General features: G+C 43.4%; 1 protein-coding gene across 2 annotated transcripts; it reads left to right on the plus strand.

The window, feature by feature from the left end:
• LOC119125277 (myosin-10) lies at window positions 1–24,627 on the plus strand. 2 transcript variants are annotated; one of them, XM_037255589.1, is made up of 42 exons: window positions 1–186; window positions 1,133–1,510; window positions 3,322–3,478; window positions 10,142–10,169; window positions 11,242–11,344; window positions 11,587–11,616; window positions 13,236–13,328; window positions 13,629–13,692; window positions 13,822–13,920; window positions 14,029–14,172; window positions 14,291–14,386; window positions 14,653–14,771; window positions 14,857–15,009; window positions 15,095–15,268; window positions 15,349–15,522; window positions 16,322–16,436; window positions 17,337–17,530; window positions 17,735–17,856; window positions 17,929–17,998; window positions 18,085–18,245; window positions 18,338–18,446; window positions 18,520–18,651; window positions 18,722–18,928; window positions 19,081–19,218; window positions 19,288–19,411; window positions 19,483–19,654; window positions 20,367–20,579; window positions 20,639–20,783; window positions 20,857–21,063; window positions 21,148–21,252; window positions 21,330–21,482; window positions 21,558–21,806; window positions 21,877–22,089; window positions 22,150–22,362; window positions 22,436–22,597; window positions 22,674–22,802; window positions 22,880–22,968; window positions 23,137–23,260; window positions 23,334–23,542; window positions 23,608–23,716; window positions 23,810–23,982; window positions 24,059–24,627. In XM_037255589.1, exons 2-42 carry the CDS (start codon window positions 1,166–1,168, stop codon window positions 24,213–24,215), a joined length of 5,973 nt encoding a protein of 1,990 aa, XP_037111484.1. In that variant the 5' UTR covers window positions 1–186; window positions 1,133–1,165; the 3' UTR covers window positions 24,216–24,627. The 2 variants fall into 2 exon arrangements, with proteins under 2 accessions (XP_037111484.1, XP_037111485.1); XM_037255590.1 differs by lacking the exon at window positions 11,587–11,616.
• The last annotated feature ends 3 nt before the right edge of the window (window positions 24,628–24,630 follow it).

Here is a 24,630-nt window from a genome sequence, read left to right on the forward strand (position 1 = left end):
GTGTGGGGTCGAGGAGGGGCCCCAGTGTCGAGGCAGCAGTCCTGCCTCTGTGGTGCATACCGGAGCCCCAACACATGCCTGCATCTCCTTTGTGTGCGTGGAGCAGAACGTTACACAGAGGCTGCGCATCAGTGGCACAGTGGACTGCGTGGGGAACCGGACTCGAGCTTCTCGGAACGACACCAGGTGAGTTTTGGGAATCACCAGCTGGATATGGATGGTGATGGACGGATAGCCATGTTTTGGGAGCTGCTGTTTTCGGGATGGAGGGAGTTTTCCTCAAACTTAGTTGGACTATTCAAATTATTCGTGTGACGTGAGTTTAGAAAGCAGATTTGAATGCTTACTTGTTTTCCTACCTCTTGTTTAATCAGATGAACTCGAATAAGACTGCACAGCCTGCGCTATAATTAGCACTTTAAGCTAGCTGCAGGAGTGTACTTTGGATGAAACAAAACAACCAGGGAGCACCTTTATCACCCAATTAACTGCTCCCTTTTCGCAACCGCATTAATTATCCCTTTATTTAACTTCTAATTTCCTTTGTAATGTTATTGCCACGCATTTGTTTGTGTTTACAAGTTTTCTGTCGCTTGTTTACGCATTGCAGTCATCTACTCTCATAAACCTTTCACGTATAAATGATTAGTGTGTCTTTCAATTAATTTCTGTGTATTGTAAATGACTAAGGTTTGATCAGTGGAGGTTTATTTATGCCGTTAATAACGTCCCAGTGTCCCGTTACTGTGCGCAGAGCGACGCAGTTACGCACAATGCGCAATAAAAATGATAACCGCACACTGCGGCTCCTGCACACTCTCCACTGAACTCCCTTGTGGACAACTTTAACTGGCTTATCGATCAATTTCCAGCATATACAGGATTCATTTTATCAATCAAGGCCCTCTTGTGTGGGCTCTACCCATCCCTGGGTGTGTTTGGGATTCCAAAGTGATTGACAGGTCACCAGCCCAGAGTGTACCCCACCTCTAAGCTCCCTATGACCCTGAACTGGATGAGTCATGGATCATAGATAAATAGGATGCCAATGCACTGGCAGCAATGTCATATATATTGGTTACATTATTAGTCACACTGACTTGTGGTTCATTCGTTCTGTTGTCTCATCTAGGTGCCCACATTGCTCTCGTCAAGCCAACGCACTATGTCGCATCGAAGTGGACAAGAAGACCCTGAGCGGTACCTGTTTGTGGATCGCGCCGTGGTTTACAACCCGGCCACACAGGCCGACTGGACAGCCAAGAAGCTGGTTTGGGTTCCCTCAGAGCGCCATGGTTTTGAGGGGGCCAGTATCCGCGAGGAACGCGGTGAGGAGGTTGTGGTGGAGCTGGCCGAGAATGGCAAAAAGGTGGTGATTAACAAGGATGACATCCAGAAGATGAACCCTCCTAAATTCAGCAAGGTGGAGGACATGGCTGAGCTCACCTGCCTGAATGAAGCTTCTGTGCTGCACAACCTGAAGGACCGCTACTACTCTGGACTCATTTATGTGAGTAACTTCGGAGGTTTTGCTTTGCTGTATATTTTTTCACAGGGTGATGATTAACCTTGAAAGTCACCTCGTATTCAGTGTTTTTTGCACACCACAGTTGACCTTTAGCCGTTTACTATGCAGTCGCTTCGTCTAATATTTATCATTCTGTGTTTGGGGCAGGATGGGACATTGAACTTCCTGACCACACATGTCAATATAGTGTTCACTCTTTGAGTACTCCAAGTACCGATAACGCTAGAATTTTGATATATAACATTTTATTTACGGATTTATTTAATGTCAAATTTTGTTCACCTTAAGTATCGGTGGCTGGTATCGGCATTCTCTATGAGTACCGATACCGTAAAATAAGGTTGGTATCTCTGATTGTGACCCATTTTCTGCTTTTCAGAAATAGAATGTAGGTTGCTTGTCACCTGAGGGAATAGTATTCGTGGACTCTGAGGCGTGTTGAAAAATCTTAGACGTAAAAAGTTTCATAAGACAACCAGCCGGGTTCTCAGATCTTCTTTGAATACCAGTTCCTATTTTTTTTCTTTTACCAAGTTGGCTCAGTCCATGTTTTGTCATGGCTCATGTTCAGCTTCGGATCTTGTTAATTTGGATTTTGGCTAAAACAAATTGCAACCATGTGTCCTCACTGTTTTTTTTTCTTGACAGGAAGAAAATTTCCTAGCTCACTTGTTTAACTTACCTCCTCGGAGTTGAACTATATCCATGCGGTAAAGCCCCCCTAAGCCTTCCTCATGCGGAGGACTTAAAAGTTAGGTGATGACTTCCATATTTGGGTCATAGTGTGGGCGCTTGACGCACAGCATCATTTAACTGTCGCTCACCGTCGTAGCATCCGATTGGAAGGATTTATTTTGACGAGGTGGTGCGTCACAGGCTAATCAGAACTCCGAATTGGGGCTTGACCACAGTAGCTTGGATTTGGAAACAAGCAAGCCTTTGTATCAAACGATAAGCCTCAGCTGTCAGAAAGCATCAGCATTCTTCCATGGTGTCCATCCGTCTGATGTGTCTTTCTTTTGCCGGCCACTTTAGCTAGCAAACTTTGGCCCGCTAGCGGCGGGGAGACGGCGTACCCATGTCCTGTCCAGAGATGGCAGACAGGGTCGGCTGTCGTGTCCGCTGTTGCCTGTGTGTTGCTCAGCTGTTACCAGGCCACGGGATCTGATTTCACAGTGGAAATATCACCTAGCCTTTCCTAGATGGGGCTGGGCATGATGTTGAGTTATTTGTGTGGTCTGCTGCCACTAGTGACAATGAAGGCGCCATTAGAATCTTGATACTGTGACAGAAAAGTCACAAAGAGCTTCACATCTACTGAACTGGACGTTTGGAAAAGCCATTCCTTGGTTTCTCCCAACCTTTTATGCTTCATCAACTCCTTTCTAGTGTTCTTCATCATTTGTACAGAACATCCTCTTGTTTTTGGTCCAGGGGCGCCACACTGAGCTATTATATAACGATTTCAGTATGCTGTCTGGTTCCTGGTTGCTTGCTGAAGTTCTGTCACAGTCGACTCTAATTATGATATACACATGTCAACATGTGAAGCGGCGTGACGGGTTGGTTGGGCAATGAACGGTTGGCTGCACTCTACTCTTGCCAATGAATGGAAAGCAGGCTGTCTAAAAGTAGGAAGATAAAAATGGATGCCTTCAAAATAGCCCTGGACAATTTCCCAAAAGCTTTTCAGTTTCATTGTAACAGCTTGATGATTCCTTCCAGATGGCAACAGAACCAAACGAAAGTGCTGCTCAATATTATGTTTCTCACTCCATTTTGATGTTTTGCAGACATATTCTGGCCTATTCTGCGTGGTCATCAACCCCTACAAGAACTTGCCCATATATTCCGAGAACATCATCGAGATGTACCGGGGCAAGAAGAGGCACGAGATGCCACCTCACATCTACGCCATCTCAGAGTCGGCGTACCGCTGCATGCTTCAAGGTACCGCTTCTGACACATTCTTGCTCCGTCACTTTCAGAATTGGACCTCGGTGCCAGAATGTGTGAAGTGTTTTTCCACCAAGAGTCATTTCAGAAATGCGGTGCAAGAGTTTAACTCACTTGCAAGCAGCATTTGGTTTTTCCTGCATACTTCAGGTGATTAGTGTGCGGAGAAAGTGTGTGAAAGGTCAGAAGGTTAGCGAGGATGTGACATTATTAATTCGATCTGAAGGGATCATCAACCTGATGTGTTTTCAGCCCTATCCCATCACCATTTGACCAGTAATGATTATTCAAATGATGATGTCATCACTCGTCTTAGTCACATGCATGCTCAAAAGGTGTTTATGGATTTTGTTTGTTGCGTCGACACTCCACAGCTGCAGCGCTTTTGTGTGCGGCCTCAGTCTGGGACAAGTCCCGTGCCAGCATTCTTCTTTGGCCCCATTCTTCTTTGGGTTTCTTTCTTTTGAGCCCCCTGGCCCACACAGAGGGTAGGCAGTGGAATGAGGTCATCACCGTCCCCTCGATAAATACCCCGTCGTGCTAAATTCTACACGCTGAGTCACGGTCAAGTTGTCTTTAGTGCTCTATTAGCTACTACGGGACTCCTTTGGGGAGGAGTGCATCGCCATGGATACCGTGTGTGTGCGTGTCACGTGTGGCCAACCCTAATAACCATCTCAAGGGAACTCGGATAGAGGTGTCACTTGCTGCGTGACAGTGTAAATGGACTTTAGTGGTGCTGAATCTCCTTACATTTGTTGAATACAACCACCATTTTGTCTAGCTCATGCTAAGATTTATTTTTTCTCATCCAAATCGTATTTGTATTTTATTATTATATATATGATTTGTGTTTATTATATTATATTATTATTTATTATCTTATATATTTTTTTATTTTTATATATTTCTATTTATTTTTTCTCATCCAAATCTTATTTGGAACGGCGACTTTACCTCGTTTTCGGACTTAACAGCCGGTCCTTCTCCTTTCTGTCCTCCTCACTTGAGAATTGTTTCATTCCTCATTTATTCTTCTTTTCCTACAACAAAACCGTCTGGCTTGGAAGAGAAGAATTTCCCACATCCTTGAAGGCATTTTGGTTCCCCCCCCTTGCTTGGCATGAAAAATACAACCACAAATCTGCTGGAATTGTTGAGGCTTCTCTGTCCCTATTTTCTACCCCCTTTTTTTCTTTTTTTTTTTTTATAAGAAAACCTTGCAGCAGTGTTGCTTGGTGAGGTGAACACATGCATTATGTGACTTGCCTTGAATTCTCATTGAAAGATTTATGAATATTCCTGGCTAAATTACTGATATATTACTCGGAATAATAAATCAGGTCCAAATTAAGCATGGTGGAGGTTCTTAGTGTCATCATTGGTTATATAATTTGGGATCTCTTTATAGCTCTGGATGAAATCTTTAGCTCGGGTACTGTTGAGACACACAAGAGCATGAATTGCCTCCCAAAGCTGCATCTGATTCAAATTCAGTTTTAATAATTCATGAAAGAATGGAAACTGTTTGACATTGATTTGGGTGTTTTATTTTTTGTTCCATTTTGGTTTTAGATTTATTTAGTTTTATTTTTTTTATCCTGTTTTGATTTAAATTAATTAGTAGTGATTTGACTTTGAAGCCCACGATACCATTTTAAAAATAAGTTTTATTGCATTTTCTTCATTCCCAAGTACTTTGAAAACTTAAAGTATATTGTTTTGGAATTAAGTCATGACCATGTTGAATTAATTTAACGAGGCCGTCATAAATTAGTGTTCACATTCCACATTAATGAACCTCTTGTGTATTAAGAGAATGTCAGGCTGATAAATGTAAGATCTTAGATGAGCACTCAACATCATTTTTAAGAGTCGCAGCTGGAGGAAATGTCTTCATCCGTGAAAGAGGAATGAGCAGAAAGGTTGAGGAAAAGCATCGAACAAGAGGAGTTATGCAAAAGTAGGAGCGGCGAGAGTTATGGGGGGAGCAGAGCAGAGGGTAGATGGGAAATTCAGAGGGGGCAGCCAGCATTGTGCTGCACAATGGCGGCTTTGTGCAGTCTGAAGGGGGGGTGCTGGGACCTGTGGATGCAGACGGGTACTCCTGAAAATCTCCCCTTGGAAACCGGGCCCTTTCTCTGGTCTGGGGTAATGAGGCCAAGCAGAGGCAACATCTCATTTGAGTGACAAAACAGGTGTGTGGAAGGAAGGGCTAGCCTACCCTTCTCTCACGCTCGCTGTACCCTGAGAATTTGCAGGAGATGACAAATGTGAGGCCTGTTTAAACACACACACACACACACTCACACACTGTAATACATATTGGCAGATGCAGCTTTCAGGATCAGACAGCTGTGGAAGTCATACAGCATATAGTTGTATTTCTACTGTGATTTTTATAGCTTAGCCTCAGTGCTAGCCACATTCCTCAGCATCCGCTTACTCGGTGTTTCCCCTAGCATTAGCCTTCCTTTTGAACAGAGATTTCAGAAGAAGGCATTCCCTGCTTTGTGCATGCATCAAAAGTCATTTTTAAAGGCTGCCACCGGCTTCATTTTTGTTTTAGGAGGCATCATAATGGTGGCTTTGCACACCACAAAAGGAGGTGGCCGGCAAGGAAATCGACCCAAAATTACCCGACAGTGACAGCCAGCTATTGGCCCGAGGCGAGAAAACTGCCTGGCTGCCAATCACTGCCTCACTGGATGTCATAAAGTGTGAGACTTCACACTTACTCGTGTTAAAAAATTGTTTTATTTTTTTTTTAAATCACTTTCTATAGTATTTATATAACATCAGACCAAAACATGGTAGATCAAAATTTTGCAAATTTATTATTTTTTACCATTTATTTATTTATTTATTTATTTATTAATTTTCGAAAATCCATTCTAATGGTCATTCCATACATGTGGTTGATATTTTAAAACATTTACCAATCTTGAAGTGTTGAGAATGGCTGCAGTGATCATTGTTAACATTTTTCTTTCACTCTCCTTTGTGATTGGTTCCCTACAGAGTTACGTGCTCTGATATTAAAGGTGCCAACACGAACCCACATGCACGGACATGAAAACAGCCTTGTTCTGTTGGATTATGGCGGGCGGGCCACAAAGAGCCTCTGTGGAATGACAAGCCACCCAACGCATGCCATCTGCAATCGATTACTTTGCCAAACGCTTTTTGCAGTATCTCCTGCTACGGCTCTCTCGCCTCTCATTGGCCAACCACAAAACATGGCTGATGATGGTTTAAGCTAATGTTGCAACCAGTTAGCGCATATGTCCAGAGTTAATAGCGACGAGTGGTTAAAGCGAGCCCGAGTGTGAGGCAGGAACAACACAATCAACGGTCCAGACCAAAGTGTGACATCATCCCGTCTGTTTCCACTCTTGCCCCCCTCTCAACAGATGTTATCCACTCAAATGCTTCGACTTGTGACAAGAAAGTGCAGCCATGGATTTTTTCAGCTCTTTTTTTATATTGCCAATTTTTTTTTGTGGCTCGTTCATGAGTCACGAAATAAAGGCATTACATTTGAAGGATTTTATTCTTCAGCCCGATGATGTTTTCCAAATCACCATGAAAAACATGTGGGGCCTGGATTTTCTCCACCACAAGCGCCTCCTTTTCCTTCACAGACTTTTCTTATTTCACCTCCATAATGATATAAGACCATTTAAGAAATATGTTTTGTGGGGAAAAAAAAATCTGGCTGAATTTTCCCTGAACTGTGGATAGTATTAGAAAATATTGAAGGCGAGACACAACTCAATTTTAGCATTCCAGTGACATTATTTACTGTTCTGCATTCATTCTTGCAATTTAAATAAGCTATACATCACCCACAGGTAGTACTCGTCTTTTCCAAAATTATTATCTTTGGATGTCTAATGTTTTTCTCCTTCTCCGTGTGCAATTAAGCTGACGCACAGTGTGCCAAGTAATAAGACGAAAGCGAAACAAACTTCTAATTCACAAATTCCTCTTTTATAATTCAAACCTCCGGCGCATCTGCTTCCATTATATTTGCATGGGCACTCTTACAAATGTACCTCACTTAATAAGAATTTATCTTTTTGTTTATACTTGAAAGCACAAAGGAATTTCATTGTGATGTGACTCTCATCTTCTACTCAGTGCTACATTCCTTTTTTTTACACTGCTCAGAAAAATAAAAGAGAACACACAATCGTAACTGTCTAACCCAAATGGACAGTAATTGTATTGCCAAGGTGTGAATGGCTTCCTCTCTTTCCTCTTTGTCAGTGTGTCTAGAAGCCTTCACACACAACCCAGGGGGGTCCCAAACCCACTGTGCTCATTTCCGCGAAGGCGTGGACGTTCACTGCCTAACCCCTGATGACAAACTATTTTGGTCTGTGATCTCAGCTGCCAACCGGCGTCACTAGTCCCCATCAATGCAGAAGCAGCCATAGGATCAGCGGCTGACACTCTTCTATATATAGCACATTTATGTCCTGTGCAATTCCGCCTTGCCTCCAATGTGCCACTTTCCCTACTGCTAATCTATCTTTCCAGTTGTCCATTCTCCTATCTGGACTTTTCCCACCACAATCGGGTCGCTAGCTCTGTGATCCGTCACCTCTTGAAAGAGTGCCACATTCCTCCCCGTTGCAAGTTTTCCCTTTTTTGTTCATGAGTTCATCAAGCAGAAATGTTGCCGCTCGACATTTCAGAACATTTTTGTGTTACTGAGTGGCAACATAAACGGTCAGCGCATTGTCTTCTACTCACCTGCCCCCCCCAAACCTCCCGAAAATGACGCCCGCTGTGACGGAAGCGCTGAATTCCAGCATGCACGCATAAATTGGTCCACACAAATGGCCAGTCAGCTCTGCGGGGTTGTCTGGCTTGCTCCTCATACACTCGTGCGTGCCGTTGAATGCCAAACTGGCAGCTGGTCCAACAGCATGGAAATGACTAACGCTTAGTCATTCGGTGGTTACAAAAAAAAAAGAATGTCATGAAACATGCATCGTTTTACCTCCAAAAGTGTTTTATCTCTAAGTGAGAGCTCTGCAAATATCCAAACTAGTCATTAACTGCAAACATTTTATTATGTCATTTGTAGCTTCTTTTTTTTTTTTTTTGCTGTTATAACAAACAAAAATGTGGAAAAACGTTTTGTCAGGGAGAATGATTTTTTTTTTTTTTTTTGCCGAGTTTGCATCTGTGGGTAAATGTCAGCGAATCGAATAGAGATGAGTAGCGTGAGTGCTGGGGGATTTCTGATGCGTGTGAAGTGGTTGCCACGGTAATGGACCTTTCACTGCATTCAGCGCCATTTTACAACTTCTTTTATCAAGCAAATTGTGAGCTTGAGCAGCGGCGTGGAAGAAATGTGGTACCCAGTTGCAAAGACAAAGAGGAAAAAAAAACCAAACATGTTTATAACCTTGTTTACCTGCAAAGTACTGTTTGTTTGTTGAGTTGCTTAACATAGATGAAATAAAATATGAAATCACATTGAGGAGCATTATTATGCCAAAATGAAAAAAAAAAAAGGAAACTTGGAGGGAGAGTGGGAATGCTCTGGAATGTGAAGAATTAAGGTTTGCTTAATCCTCTTGGAGGATAAATTATGAGCAGCAAAAGGGAACCCTGTGAACGAAAGTCACATTCATGATGTTTATTTTTGTAAACTTGATTCAGGTTTGTAAATCCTACAAATAGACACAGCAGCAGAAGCGGTGTAAGATGATGAATGTGGAAGCTTTGCCAGCATTTGGAATGAAAGTCTGGAGAGGTGTTTCTGAATTTATCTTTCAGGAAATGAAAAAGCTTCTCACTTCCTGCCGCGGGAATTCCAGCAGACATTGAAGGGAGCAGAAAGAACACTCGAAATCACCGAGACTCTATATGGAGAAATTAAGCTTGGCACTTTTGTGATGGATACAGTATATTTATTATTTACACAAACCAAAGTTTTATTGAACGGATCGGATGATGATAAACTAGTGCACGATTAAGACTCTCGCGCATTACCCAACAATTAAAGTTTTAAGTGTCATGTAGCAAACCTCAGTTGGGTCACAAGTTTATATTGGAACCAAGAGGAGACTGGCTCCATTTTGGCGCCTATTTTATACTGCTGGAGATAAATCTGTTGGTCTTTTTTTTCCCTCCCTTGTGAAGAAAAACAACTGTAATCATTGGCCAAATATTTTTGGCTGATGCAAAAGTTGATTATTAGATCAGAGACAAACTTTCATTTATTTTCAAACTTCTTGAAGGATATTATTTTGGCTGTTGCGCAAACACGGTAACTGCAATCCTTGACAGCTGTCATTGTATTATGAGGCTTTTAATCATCTGCTTCAATTTTGAGGGAGGAAAATTGGTTTACGTGCGGCTCGCGGTTGTGGCACTTCTACCGAAGGATCTTATTAGAATAGATTACTTTGCGGGTTTCTGTAATCGACTTCTTTTTTTGGTAGCATGGATGGATGAATAGAGTTGCAGTGTTGACGTGTCGAGAACTGGCCTCAAGATTTTGTTGCAGCGTTTAACAGCCCGCTTGTTAACTCGCAGTACATTTCAATATTGTTTACAAATGCTTTCGGTTCCGGCAGGAAAGTTGAGTTTGCTTAAGCTTTTTTTCTGATGACTGTTCTTTTCTCATCTCAACAGATCGTGAGGACCAATCAATTCTTTGCACGTGAGTATTGTGACTCCTTGACCTTTTTTTTTTCTCTCTCGCTGTCCTATTCTGGACTTAACGAGTATGCAGCTGTTCCAATTTACAAAGAGACTCGCATTCTTAAAAAGAACGTTATCATTTATGTTGTCGGGGAATTTCACCAGATCGTACTCTGTGTTCTTCATCTTGTGAAATGACCTTGTTTTTTAAGTAAGCAGACTACTTCCTGGTTCGTTGAGAATGACAAACAGATGGATGCCTCCTTTACAGCTTCCCAACTTTTTTTAAGGGTCGCTCTTGCCTGTGGGGGGGGAAGGCTCCATACAGGAGTCAAAAGAAAGATTTGCCGAAAATTGCAGACTGCAGTAAATCTGACTTTCAGCCTTCCAGATGGTCATTTGATACATTAAAAAAAAGCTGTACGCGTCCTTGTTGTCGATTCAAAACATGACAACGGGGGAGCGGCTCTTGAAATGAACGACTCGTAGAATTTCTCACTTAGAAGTTATGAATACTATCCAGCTACGAGTATGAGTCAACGTTTATAATGCGGACTTACAATCTTCGGAGTCGAAAAGCCTCGTAAGGATGGCGGTTATTTCCAGAAAATATTCCAACATGATATTTTCCCTCACTCACGCATAACTATGAAAACATGAAGCCAAGTTAGGATGTGATGACCTACATTGGCCATGTCGGTATCCTGCCTTTGCGGACTCACCCCTCGCATCTAAGTGCAGAGAAGCTAATAAGCAGCTCGACTAAAGCCACCGGTATGTTGCCGCATGTTGAAGTGCCGCATTGCCTTCTGTCTTGGCGAGCGTGGCTTTCCAGGCTCTGGGAAGTGCCGATGGTCCTCGCTCAACACGGCTATCATTAGAAACTCAGCTGAAAGCAGAGCCTGGAAAACTTTGGAGACTAGCCCACAAAACCACATGGTGGGAAGTTAAACCTTTTCGGCAGATGGGTGATTATATAGAAAACAACAACACATGGCTGATGATGTTCATCCTGTTTTTTTTCTTCATTTATTTATTTTTTTCAAGTTCAAGTTGAAAACCCACAATTTCATCCCCCCTTTTGTTTTCAGAGGTGAATCAGGCGCTGGGAAGACGGAGAACACCAAAAAAGTGATCCAGTACCTGGCCCACGTTGCCTCCTCACACAAAGGACGCAAAGACCACAACATTCCAGTAAGAGGCTCACTCTGACTCCAGCTTACTTCCTCTGTCATCCATCCTCTCCGCTTAACCTCAAAATTGAACCCTCGTATTATGACACAAAATTGATAACCTAGTTTGCATATTTTGCCGAGTCCCACGCTAATCAAAAGCTAACGTAATACATTTGTGTGTAGCTTCTTTCATGGCCATGTTCATGGTGGCTCGGCTTGTGTCTGACATAACTGGTACATTTGTTTATCCGTAACAAACAGCCAGAATCTCCCAAAGCATTCAAGCTTCAGGCAAGTGCATTTCCCCGCTATCTCAATGTGTATTTTTATTTGTGCGTGTTTGCATGCCCTTATTTTCTAATGTCCAAAGTGACTTTGCATGCTTAATTGAAGAAACTGATCATGGTAAGAAACATAAACAGCAATACTATATAGATCTCAAATGATCGCCTCTACAATGTTCCTCGGAAATCACAATGTCCCCTCACTGGTGAGGTATTAATAGAACAAAATATTCACATTTGTTTCCAATGGTCACATTATTGCTGCATGGACAACAAATAAAAAAATGGGAATGGGTTCATGGAACTGGATAGTCCATAAATCTCCCTGCATGCCTTACTGCTTTTATTGTCTCAATTGACTAATATCCAGCTAACCCCCAAATCATCCCAAAATAAATAGATCTGTTGTAATTATAAAACCGCTGGAGGGAAGGGTCCCTTAGTCTGCTACTTCTTGCAAACAAGTAAAAGGATCGTTTCATATGACGAGTAACTGTAAACCTCGGGCCTCAGTAGTCGCCCCTGCCATCAGTCTGACCTCCATCATACCGCTCGCTCTCCTTCTGCAGTACATTATGGATGCCTCTGAGCAAAAGCCAGAGGAATGTAGACATGGTAGGGGGAGAAAATATGAGGTAGTGGAGAAACACACCAAATCACTTGGGAATGTCTGCCTATTCTGAAGTGATACATGTGCTGATTTCTGACTTATTATATGTAATTGTCGGCTTCAAAAGAGCTTGAGTAATAGCTGCATGAAAGACTAATAGTTGCTTTGCTTGTGGCTGAATTATGCGCCATGTCGCATGTATTTTTATTTTTATCATCTTTAGAAGTTGACTACGGGACACTCAAAAGCAACCAGCCATTCAGACTGACTTATTTGTCATTTCAATTTACTAAAGAAGCCCATAAGTGTAACCCACTGGATTCATTGTCCATCAGTGTTTTGTTTTTTTCATGGCCAGAACACAGGACACATTGTTTTGGAATCACAGTAGAAAACACAATTTGTGAATGAAATTCAGGCACGCTTTAGGGAATGTTATCAAGAGTAGCCTTTCTTCTAGTACTATAGTGAGCTATATTTCATTTTTTTTACTGTAATCGCAAGGGAAAGGCAATAAAAGTCAAACTACCATGGGCTGGAATACATTCTTTGTTGTTTTTTGGCTTCACAACTCTTTGAATGTCTTGGCCTTCTTAACTTGTTAAATTCCCTTGACAAAAATCACATCATGCTGACTAAAGGAAAGAAAGTTGAGCCAGACGTTCTGCTGTTCGAATCAACATATTTTGCAATGTCAGCAAAACATTTTCTATCGTGACAATTTTGTAGGCTCGTTGGACCCCCTTAACCACATAAGAACCTCAAGAGGGGGTCTTGGATCGGATGTCAATTTTATTTCATAGCTTTTATCATTGCGAGTTACCGTAACATGTCAGACTGTTGATGTTGCATGCTTTTCGTCTGAATCCACACATTTAACCCTCGACGTTTACCAATGCAATTCTCCATTGAATTGTTTTTCCTTCTGATTTGAACGCCAATTAAGATTTCATTTTTGGTGAAAGCATTGTTGTCATTGGCCAGCTAGATGACCTCTGACCTCTCTCTCTCCGCAGGGCGAGTTGGAACGCCAGCTTCTTCAGGCTAACCCTATCCTGGAATCGTTTGGCAATGCCAAGACAGTGAAAAATGACAACTCCTCCCGTTTTGTGAGTTCTGCACAGAGCATCTTGTGCAACAGCAAATAAAGCACTAAATTATCGTTATCCTGAAAATATCATCTGTCATGTTCCAGCGTGTCGCGAGACTCACAGGGATGACAACAATTATTTCAAATATGTGGGCGAGTGTTTTTCTCAACACAGCAATTTAGTTTTCTCACTGTCAGCAGTCATTTGCAGCCACTTACACAAAATACCAGCTGTGAGTGGGTTTTGAAGATGCATACTAAAGACTTCTCAATTCAACTTGGATTTTAACACGAATATTGATCATATTTTTTCCTGCAGGGCAAGTTCATCCGAATCAATTTTGATGTTGCCGGCTACATCGTCGGGGCCAATATTGAAACGTGTATCCTTATGAATGCTGGTTGGAATCCAGTTTGGTTTTCTTTGACAATGATGGGGTAGTTGCTATAGCATTGACAACGTGCGAAAACTTGATTCCTGTTCCAATTCACTTCTTAACTTTTGCTGTCAGACCTTCTGGAGAAGTCACGGGCAATCAGACAGGCCAAAGATGAAAGAACTTTTCACATTTTCTACCGCTTGCTGGCAGGAGCCGGAGAGCATCTCAAAAGTGAGTTTGTTCTGTCGCCAGCATCGCAGTCATAGCCATTTATTTACGTCCATCTTTTTTGACCCAACAGTTGAAAATACAATAGCAACCTTCCTTTTCTCGTTACAGCGGACCTGCTCCTCGAAGGTTTTAACAACTACCGGTTCCTGTCAAATGGTAACATCCCCATCCCTGGTCAGCAAGACAAAGACAATTTCCAGGAGACTTTAGAGGCCATGCACATCATGAGCTTCTCCCACGATGAGATTGTCTGTAAGTTTTAGTTGTTTTATTTTTTTATTTGATTATAATTTTATATTTTTATATTTTTACAATTTGTCTTATGTTCCTTCACTCTAAAATAAATGAGTGTTTGTCTTTTTCTTGTCAGGCATGTTGAAGGTAGTCTCAGCTGTGCTGCAATTTGGCAACATTGTCTTCAAGAAAGAGAGAAATACGGATCAGGCTTCCATGCCCGAGAACACAGGTGAGCACGCACTCATGTTTGCTAATCTCCAAAATGAAACGACAGTCAACCCTCACCTTTCACCACAACAGATGGTCGAAGCCATCTCGCTCCTATCCATAAAACTCAAACAAGAACTTAGATTGTCTTCTTGGTATTTGTTCTGCTCAATCCTTCAAGTGTGGACAGGCCGCATATCCGAGTGTCAGCGTGGTCCAATATCGCGTTCGTCGTTGACCGCATAATTGTTTTTCACATATTGTCCTGAAATCTCTTTGTCCTTTCAGCGGCGCAGAAGCTTTGCCATCTGCTCGGGTTGAACATTATGGAGTTCACCAGAGCTATCCTCACTCCGAGGATAAAAGTAGGACGAGACTATGTACAGAAAGCGCAGACCAAGGAACAGGCATGTTGTTATTTAACACGACTCGCGAGAAATTAGGATTGTTCTAACTTCACCTTGCGATGGAATCATTTCGCTCATTGCACAGGCTGACTTTGCCGTGGAAGCTCTAGCCAAGGCTACATATGAGCGACTGTTTCGCTGGCTGGTCCATCGCATCAACAAGGCCCTCGACAGGACCAAACGTCAGGGAGCATCTTTCATCGGCATTCTGGATATCGCTGGCTTTGAAATTTTTGAGGTGGAAATGAATCCCCCGCCCGGCGCGCACGGCCATCTTGCGCTCCCGAACTAACTGGACGTCTGCCTTCACGCCTCATTTCCAGCTGAACTCCTTCGAGCAGTTGTGCATCAACTACACCAACGAGAAGCTTCAGCAGCTTTTCAACCACACCATGTTCGTCCTGGAGCAGGAGGAGTACCAGAGGGAGGGCATCGAGTGGAGCTTCATCGACTTCGGCCTCGACCTGCAACCTTGCATCGAACTCATCGAGAGGCCGGTCGGTGCTCCTCGTTTGTATGCACGGAATGTCCAAACTCGTTGGTGTTTATTTATTTTCAACTAGATTTGTTCCTTCAGAATAACCCTCCTGGTATTCTGGCTCTGCTGGATGAAGAATGTTGGTTTCCCAAAGCCACAGACAAGACCTTTGTGGACAAAGTCCTCCAGGAGCAAGGCACCCACACTAAGTTCCAAAAACCACGTCAGCTCAAGGACAAAGCTGACTTCTGCATTATCCACTACGCAGGGAGGGTACGTCATCCCGTCGGGCTTTTTGATATTTAAATATTTTACGATAGCTAAGAGGGGGAAAAAAAAAAAAGTATCGTATGACTACTACTTAAAAATAGCTGTCAGAGTTATTCATGGCCTATGTCTGGCTAATGTTTGAAATTTTGGATGAATGACATCATCACCTTCATACAATAGCCCGGTTGTTAGACCGCCGTCGCCGCCGGAGGAGGATTCTCACATCTGGTTCACATCGACGCGAGATTGACGGCTTCGTGTAGCGATAGTTATATAACCGAGGTTGGCCGTTTTCACCTTGGCGCGGCGGGCAAAGAAAACTATAGCTCGCTGTTCGTTGTTCCCATGTGGAAGCTTGTCAGTATAGGGATGGTTGATTTGACAGTCTCCAGAGTTTTAATTGGACTTCAATTGATCTGTACGAACGCAATGATGAGTATCGGTCCGTTAAGTCGAGCTTGCCATGTCAAACAGAGAAGAGACGCATTTCATTTCGACTTGTTCAAATAAATCCTCCGAGACCGAAGAGAAAATATGCGCAAACAGTGCGAGTTTGCTTTTCCGGGATTCTGATGAATCCCAGATGGGGAACCGGCATTCCACATCTCAGGTTCCTTCACCGTGTCAATTACTCGGAATGCCGCTCTGTGATCCAGCGCTCTCTTTTTAGTGTGTCGGACATCATGGTGTTACAGCCTAATCCAATTATCATAGCACGACCGAACACGAGCCGACACGGGATGGACACAGGGGACCTGTCAATCAAATGAAAAACAAATGTGATGCCTTGTGTTCTCTTCAGGTGGACTATAAAGCCGATGAATGGCTGATGAAGAACATGGATCCCTTAAATGACAACGTGGCCACATTGCTGCATCAGTCCACTGACAAGTTTGTGGCTGAACTCTGGAAAGATGGTGAGATGTTTCCGCAACAGCCTTTTCTGCTTCATTTTGGAGATGAAAGAATACTCGCGGTATTTACTCATGAGCTGAGCATGCTTACACTGTTAAGAACACACTTAATGTGACGGACTCATTGTCTGTGTTGCTTTCCGGACTAATCCTTGTTTGTCGATGTTCTGTTGCTTTTTTATAACTCTTCCACTGTCTTCTGTGTGTTTGTGTGTGTGTGCACGCAATTGTGTTGTTGTAGAAATTGAGATGTATCAAAGAGCCTCTTTCTATGACAATGTGTCTGTGCTCCATGATCCTCAAGGTGATTGATGACTTGTCCTCCTAGCTACTGCACATCCTCCATATTTTCCTCACTGACTGCTATGCGCTCGCTTTAAATCCTGTTTGGCTTGGCATGGCCTATTCTTTTTTTTTTTTTTTAAATATCACTGTGTTATTTTCCTCATCCTTTCATTGTTACTGGTGACCTCCTCTAGAACTATTTCTAGTATTAAGCCTCCCGAAATACATAGTACTAAACAAATTTTTTTTAAAAATTCTTAAAATACTTAAGGAATATTGTCAATGATTTTTAGGTCATGTTCGGCTTTTACCACAGTAACATAGTAAATCGATGTTTAAAAAAAAAAAATCAGCAGATGATTCCAAGGAAAAAAAAAGGGAAGACAAAAGTTGTGTTTGCAGAGTATTAGCTGGTATTATGACAGCTTTGAGGTTAAAGCGGGTGGTGGCTTGTGGTCTCACTTGGTGGTTTTCACCGCTGTTGCAACACTGGAAAACAAATTGCACACACAAATACTCCATGTCATCTTCATTATACAATATCCTGCATTTATACCATAATATGAAACAGCTTGATGCTCAATTTCCTGCTAACAAAGTCACATTTGGCATCACCAGTGGACCGAATCGTCGGCCTGGACCAAGTTGCCGGCATGAACGAGACGGCATTCGGCGCCGCGTACAAAACGAAGAAGGGCATGTTCCGCACGGTGGGTCAGCTGTACAAGGAGCAGCTGTCCAAGCTGATGGCCACGTTGAGGAACACCAACCCCAATTTTGTCCGCTGCATCATCCCCAACCATGAGAAAAGAGTAAGTCACATGGTCTATTGAATTGTATTAAAGGATCATATTATATATAATAAATCTACAATTATTATTTTAATATTTATTATTTTATGTATTATTTTTATGTACGTATTATTTCATTATTTAGTATTTTTTTATATATATAAAATCATATTAATAAATTCTACCTCCAAATGAGTAATGCATTGGTTTGTCTGCTTCCTCCAGGCTGGTAAACTTGATCCTCACCTGGTTCTGGACCAGCTAAGATGTAATGGAGTCCTGGAAGGGATCCGTATCTGCAGACAAGGCTTCCCCAACCGTATTGTCTTTCAAGAGTTCAGACAGAGGTACTTTACTTTCAGTTTCATGGCTTGTGTTCCATTGGAGCTAGCGTGGCTAATTCAATCAAATTTGTCCAGGTATGAGATTCTCACTCCTAACGCCATCCCCAAAGGCTTTATGGACGGCAAGCAGGCCTGCGAGAGAATGGTCAGCAAACAGACAATTACAAACTTGTCAGTAGATATTAATTGTGGACTCAAACCTTTTTTTCCAAATATTTCCCTCTTTGGTAGATCAAATCACTGGAGCTTGACAACAACCTGTTTCGCATCGGCCAGAGTAAAATCTTCTTCAGGGCGGGAGTGCTGGCCCACTTGGAGGAAGAGAGGGACCTGAAGATCACGGACATTATTATTTACTTCCAGGCTGCTTGTCGTGGCTATTTAGCACGCAAGTAAGGGTTGCATCTCTTCCACTTTCTGCTTGATGAATTGTGGCAACCACATGGCCACTACGTTTCATCTTCTCTCTCTCGCGTTGCTTCAGAGCCTTTGCCAAGAAGCAGCAACAGCTCAGCGCGCTAAAGGTTCTCCAAAGAAATTGTGCCGCGTACTTGAAACTTCGTCACTGGCAGTGGTGGAGACTCTTCACTAAGGTGTGTTTCTTGTTTTTTTAATGACCCATGGAGAACTTCAATATGACAACTTTCTATTCCAATCCAAATACAGGTGAAGCCCTTGCTGCAGGTCACCAGACAAGAGGAGGAGATGCAAGCTAAAGATGAAGAGCTGGTCAAAGTGAAGGAGAAGCATACAAAAGTGGTGGGACAGCTGGTAGAGATGGAACAAAAACACCAGCAGGTCAGATATGCTCATGTAAATAATACTTCCACTTTCTGCCCTGCTCAATCAGTGTTTTGTCTTTGTGTAGTTAACAGAGGAGAAAAACATCTTAGCAGAGCAGCTGCAGGCAGAGACTGAGCTGTTTGCAGAGGCAGAGGAAATGAGAGCTCGCCTGGCTACTAAGAAACAAGAACTGGAGGAGATTCTTCATGACCTTGAGTCCAGGCTGGAGGAAGAAGAGGAGAGGGCACAGGGCATGGTCAATGAGAAGAAGAAGATGCAAACCCATATCCAAGTAAGCCCGTGACAATACAGAAATAAAAATATTTGAAAACATTTTTTTTCTTTCATATTCCTCTTTAAATATTGTGCCATGTCCAATTTTTTATTTATTTTTTATTTACTCCAAAATGTTATATTCTACTTTGCTAAATAAATGTTTGGTAGGACCTGGAGGAACAACTGGATGAGGAGGAGGCAGCTCGACAAAAGCTGCAGCTTGAGAAAGTGACAGCTGAGGCCAAAATGAAGAAATATGAAGAGGACATTTTGCTGCTAGAGGACCAAAACACAAAGTTTGTCAAGGTGAGAGACAGCAAAGATGCTCAAATGGTTTTTGATGACACAAGCAACCTAAGATGTCCTTTTTTTTAGGAAAAAAAGTCACTGGAGGATCGTATCAATGAGATGACCATTTTCCTTGCTGAGGAAGAAGAGAAGGCTAAGAGCCTGGGAAAGGTCAAGAACAAGCAAGAAATCATGATGGTCGACTTGGAAGGTAAAGGAGCTGCACCTTAGCCATGTCAAAGAAGTTCATCACTCTCTAACATGGTCCAATGTTTAATCCAGAGAGGCTTAAAAAGGAAGAAAAGACCCGTCAGGAGCTGGAGAAGGCGAAGAGGAAGCTGGATGGGGAAACAACAGATTTTCAGGACCAGATCACTGAGCTCCAGGCCCAGATAGAGGAGTTCAAAACTCAAATTGTCAAGAAAGAGGATGAGCAGCAAACGCTTCAGGCAAGGTAGGGACACGCATGAAGACAAAATACTGTTTACCCGAGCCGGAGCTAAAGTTTAATAGTGAGTCACGATGGCGGTCACCGTCGCCATATTTAACATGTCTCACCTGCTGCATTTCATTGGACTGACAGCGTATAGATAAGAATACACATCAAGTCATAACTCGGTTCTGACCCAACAAAGTATTTATTTTCCTATTCTTACTCTCTTGGAATGTGTCATTGTGTGATTGGTGACCTTGTCATCAGGATATGTCTGTATGTAACGACTGCAAAAAGCTTCTGACAAAACAATTGGAAGGGGGAAAATGGCTTGCATAAAGCTGTCCACGCAATTTTCAACTTATCAATATGACTCACTTATTCACCATAAATAACTACTGAAGTGGTTTAGGGAAGGGATTTGGAGCTAAAGTCTCATCATAAAAGAATGCACATGAGGCTGATGTAGAACAGTAGCTTTGTCTCTGCTGCCACCCAGTGGCGACGTATCAGAATACACTTTTTAGTGAATAGTTTTATCTTATATTTTATTAGTCCAATATTAGTAATTATTACGAGTTTGGATGTTAAATATATAATATTTTTATTTTTAAAAAATGTCTAATATCTTTGCTAGTTTTATCTTATTTTATTTGTCCAATATTGGTAGTTTTTACAAGTTTGGAACGTTAAATATATTGTTATATATATATTGTTGCCTGATGTTTTGCAGGGGTGAAGATGAGGTCAACCAGAAGAACAACGCCCTGAAACAAGTGCGAGAGCTTCAGGCCCAACTGTCCGAGCTGCAGGAGGACATGGAGTTGGAGAAACAGGCCAGGAACAAGGCTGAGAAGCTCAAGCGAGATTTAAGTGAAGAACTGGAGGCCCTAAAGACAGAATTGGAAGACACCTTGGATACAACGGCTGCCCAGCAGGAGCTAAGGTAACACTTTCTGGATTTGTCAGAAATGGAGATGGTTTAAACTTTTCGGTGCGATTCAGGACCAAGCGAGAGCAAGAAGTTGCAGAGCTGAAGAAGGCCATTGAGGAGGAGTCCAAAAACCACGAGGCTCAGATACAGGATATGCGACAGAGGCATGGCTCTGCTTTGGAAGAGATCTCCGAGCAGCTCGAACAGGCCAAGAGGGTGCGGTGCCTTCCCTGAACATTTATTTAAAAAAAATTTTTTTTTAATTTGAACACTAACATTTCCACTGTAGTTCAAAGCTAATCTCGAGAAGACCAAGCAGAGCCAGGAGAGCGCCAACAAGGAAATGGCTTGCGAGGTCAAAAGCCTTCAACAACTAAAGACCGAGTCGGAGCACAAGAGGAAGAAACTGGAGTCTCAGCTGCAGGAGGTCACTGCCAGAAACACGGAAGGCGAGCGGACCAAGGCCGAGCTGGCCGAACGCGCGCACAAACTGCAGGTGAAGTTCATTGTGTCGCTTCGTCCAGGTCTCGCTATTTCGTAATCGACGTTCCAACCAATAACGGATCATTTCTTCATTCAGACTGAGCTCGACAATGTGTCCGCCATGTTGGAAGATGCAGAGAGAAAAGGCATCAAGATGACAAAAGATGTCGCTGGACTGGAAAGTCAGCTCCAAGACACACAGGTGCTCCACCATAACTTTCACTATGGATGGAAAATGAAATGTGACTTGACCAGAAGATGGATCATATTTTCTCGTAGGAGCTGCTCCAAGAGGAGACGCGTCAAAAACTGAACCTCAGCAGCCGCATGCGCCAGTTAGAGGAGGAGAAGAATGCCGTCCAGGAGCAGCAAGAGGAGGATGAGGTGGCCCGCAAAAATTTGGAGAAACAGTTGATGACCTTACAGGCTCAGGTAGGTCAGATCGATCATCTCTGACATTGCTGGTCGATGCTGAATTTGAGTTCCGCTTACTTTTTCTGCCCGTAGCTCTCCGAGAGCAAGAAGAAGCTGGAGGATGACGTGGGGACAATAGACGGCCTGGAGGAGGCGAAGAAGAAACTACAAAAGGATTTGGAGATGTCAGGCCAGCGTCTGGAGGAGAAGACCATCGCTTTTGAGAAGATGGAGAAGACAAAAACTCGTCTGCAGCAGGAGCTGGATGATCTCACAGTTGACTTGGATCATCAGAGGCAGAGTGTGTCCAACCTGGAGAAGAAACAGAAGAAGTTTGACCAGGTGAGACGTCGACTGGAGAGCCAATTTTGATTTTGCTAATGTCCAAATATCAATATCGTTCTTCCTCTAGTTGCTGGCTGAGGAGAAGAGCATTTCAGCTCGCTATGCTGAAGAGCGTGACCGGGCGGAAGCTGAGGCCAGGGAGAAGGAGACCAAAGCTCTGTCCATGACCAGAGCGCTGGATGAAGCCCTGGAGGCCAAAGACGAGCTGGAGAGGGTCAACAAGCAGCTCCGTGCCGAAATGGAAGATCTGATGAACTCCAAGGACGACGTGGGCAAGAATGTAAGTCTTAGCGAACCTGTAAAATCCATTTGCCATCTTTACATCCGTCACGCTCCTCAGGTTCACGAGCTGGAGAAATCCAAGCGCACTCTGGAGCAGCAGCTGGAGGAGATGAAGACTCAACTTGAGGAGCTGGAGGACGAGCTGCAGGCCACCGAGGACGCCAAGCTGCGGCTGGAGGTCAACATGCAGGCCATGAAGGCTCAGTACGAGCGTGATCTTCAGGGCCGTGATGACCAAAACGACGAGAAGAAGCGAGCGCTCGTTAAACAGGTGCGACATCCGGTTCGCTTTTGACCTTCAAACACCCAGTGGCCCATCAAATGGACTCGGCTCCTCCTTTCAGGTCCGAGAGATGGAGGCGGAGCTGGAGGATGAGAGGAAGCAGAAAGCGTTAGCCACTGCAGCTAAGAAGAAACTGGAAATGGATTTGAAGAACACAGAGGGTCAGATCGAAGGTGCCACCAAGGCTCGAGATGAAGCCATCAAACAGCTGCGCAAGTTACAGGTGCACGTTTCGATGACATCGCTGTGCTTCGTTCACCAGCCTGCTTAGCGTCTAAACACCAACATTTGGTCTCCAGGCACAAATGAAGGATTACCAGAGGGAACTGGAAGATGCTCGAGCTTCCAGAGACGATATTTTCGCATTATCCAAGGAAAACGAGAAGAAACTCAAGAGTTTGGAGGCCGAGATTGTGCAGCTGCATGAGGTACAAAGCGCTTTTTCTTAATGGGATTTTCTTTGAAAAAGAAAGAAGGCATCATGAAGGTCCTTTGCACAATTTAGGACCTGGCGGCGTCAGAGAGAGGACGACGCCACGCCGAGCAAGAAAGAGACGAGTTGCAAGATGAAATCTCCAACAGCACATCTGGAAAGTACGATCCTTTTATTTCATCATTCAAAGTTTGTGTGTGTGTTTTATTGTTATTTTTATTTTATTTTGTATTATTTTATTTATTTTTAAAAATTTTTTTTTTTTTTTATTCTTGTCTATTATTATTTTTATAATAGATGAATCTCACATTCTTGTTCTTTTGCTGAAGGACTGCTCTGATGGATGAGAAGAGGAGGCTGGAAGCTCGTATCGCTCAGCTCGAGGAAGAGCTCGAAGAAGAGCAGGGCAACATGGAGCTCCTTAACGACCGCTTCAGAAAGACCACCATGCAGGTCCGGCACCACCTTTAAGTTTCTCAAGGGTTCTGAAGAAGAGGATTGCATTTGGTCCCTTTGGTCTCCGCAGGCGGACACGCTGACCACAGAGTTGAGCGCCGAGCGCAGCGCGGCGCAGAAGAGCGAAAATGCCCGGCAGCAGTCGGAACGTCAAAACAAGGAGCTGCGGGCCAAGCTGAGCGAACTGGAAGGTTCCGTCAAGAGCCGTTTCAAGGCGTCCATCACGGCGCTGGAGGCCAAGATAGCACAGCTGGAGGAGCAGCTGGAGCAGGAGGCCAAGTAAGATACTAAATTCACCAAGATGAGAAGATGTCAAAGCCCTCAACGTGTTCGGTTCTGTGCAGGGAGCGCGGAGCAGCCAACAAGTTAGTGAGGAGGACTGAGAAGAAGCTGAAAGAGATTTGTATGCAGGTGGAGGATGAACGCCGCCATGCCGACCAGTTTAAAGAACAAGTAGGTTATTTTCTTATTTTGCATTGTCAAAATATATTTTGTATTCTTTTACACAACCTTGCCGTTTTTGTGTTTGTTTTTGTCCGTGCGAAGCTGGAAAAGTCCAACTCTCGTATGAAGCAGCTGAAGCGCCAGCTGGAGGAGGCGGAAGAGGAGGCCACGAGGGCCAACGCGTCACGGAGGAAGCTGCAGAGGGAGCTGGATGACGCCACAGAGGCCAGCGAGGGCCTCAGCCGGGAAGTCCACACGCTGAAGAACCGACTCCGGTACTCTTGCTCAGATTTTTTGCTGAGAATGGAAAAAAAATGTGTTGAATTTCTAAAATTCCTGTTGCTGTGATAGGCGCGGCGGCCCCATCAGTTTTTCCTCCAGTCGCTCAGGCAGACGCCAGTTGCCGGCGGAGGGATCGTCGTCCTTGGACCTCCTGTCGGACGACGAGCTGGAAAACAAAGTCACGGACAACAACGCCAACGAGACGCCCAGCCCGCAGCAGGAATAACATGCCTTAATTTGAAAGCTCCGCCTTCAAAAAAAAAAAAAAAAGGAACTCTTGTCAGCTTCTTGAGAATGAACGCTTTTTCCTCATGACATGCATCTTAGCATGAAGACACCAGCGGTTGGTATCCCAACATTCGCAACATACATAGATCCCGTAGAGCGCATTCATCTCATCCCTAAATCCCATTGCGTACATTTGAGATACATAAGTTATTTTTTAGAGTATTTTTCCAGCCCTGTGCAAGGATGCTTTGCTCGTGTAAGAAAGTAGAGCTTCAACGACATCTCCAACTTATTACAATTATCTCGCGTTCATCTTCTGTGCCTTCCAATACATTTATGTCCACGTGTACTGTTCATATACGTCATCATTTTGTGAAGATGTATTTTAATAAAACATCCATGTAATGATATTT

The sequence above is a fragment of the Syngnathus acus genome, chromosome 8 (genome assembly GCF_901709675.1).
Source record: "Syngnathus acus chromosome 8, fSynAcu1.2, whole genome shotgun sequence".
Taxonomy (NCBI): domain Eukaryota; kingdom Metazoa; phylum Chordata; class Actinopteri; order Syngnathiformes; family Syngnathidae; genus Syngnathus; species Syngnathus acus.

Coding starts and splice junctions, on each gene's coding strand:
- LOC119125277 (XM_037255589.1), top strand. CDS start 1,166: ATGTCGCATCGAAGTGGACAAGAAGACCCTGAGCGGTACCTGTTTGTG. Junction 13,921..14,028: donor AGCCGGAGAGCATCTCAAAA/GTGAGTTTGTTC, acceptor TTCTCGTTACAG/CGGACCTGCTCCTCGAAGGT. Junction 17,857..17,928: donor TTTCAAGAGTTCAGACAGAG/GTACTTTACTTT, acceptor AAATTTGTCCAG/GTATGAGATTCTCACTCCTA.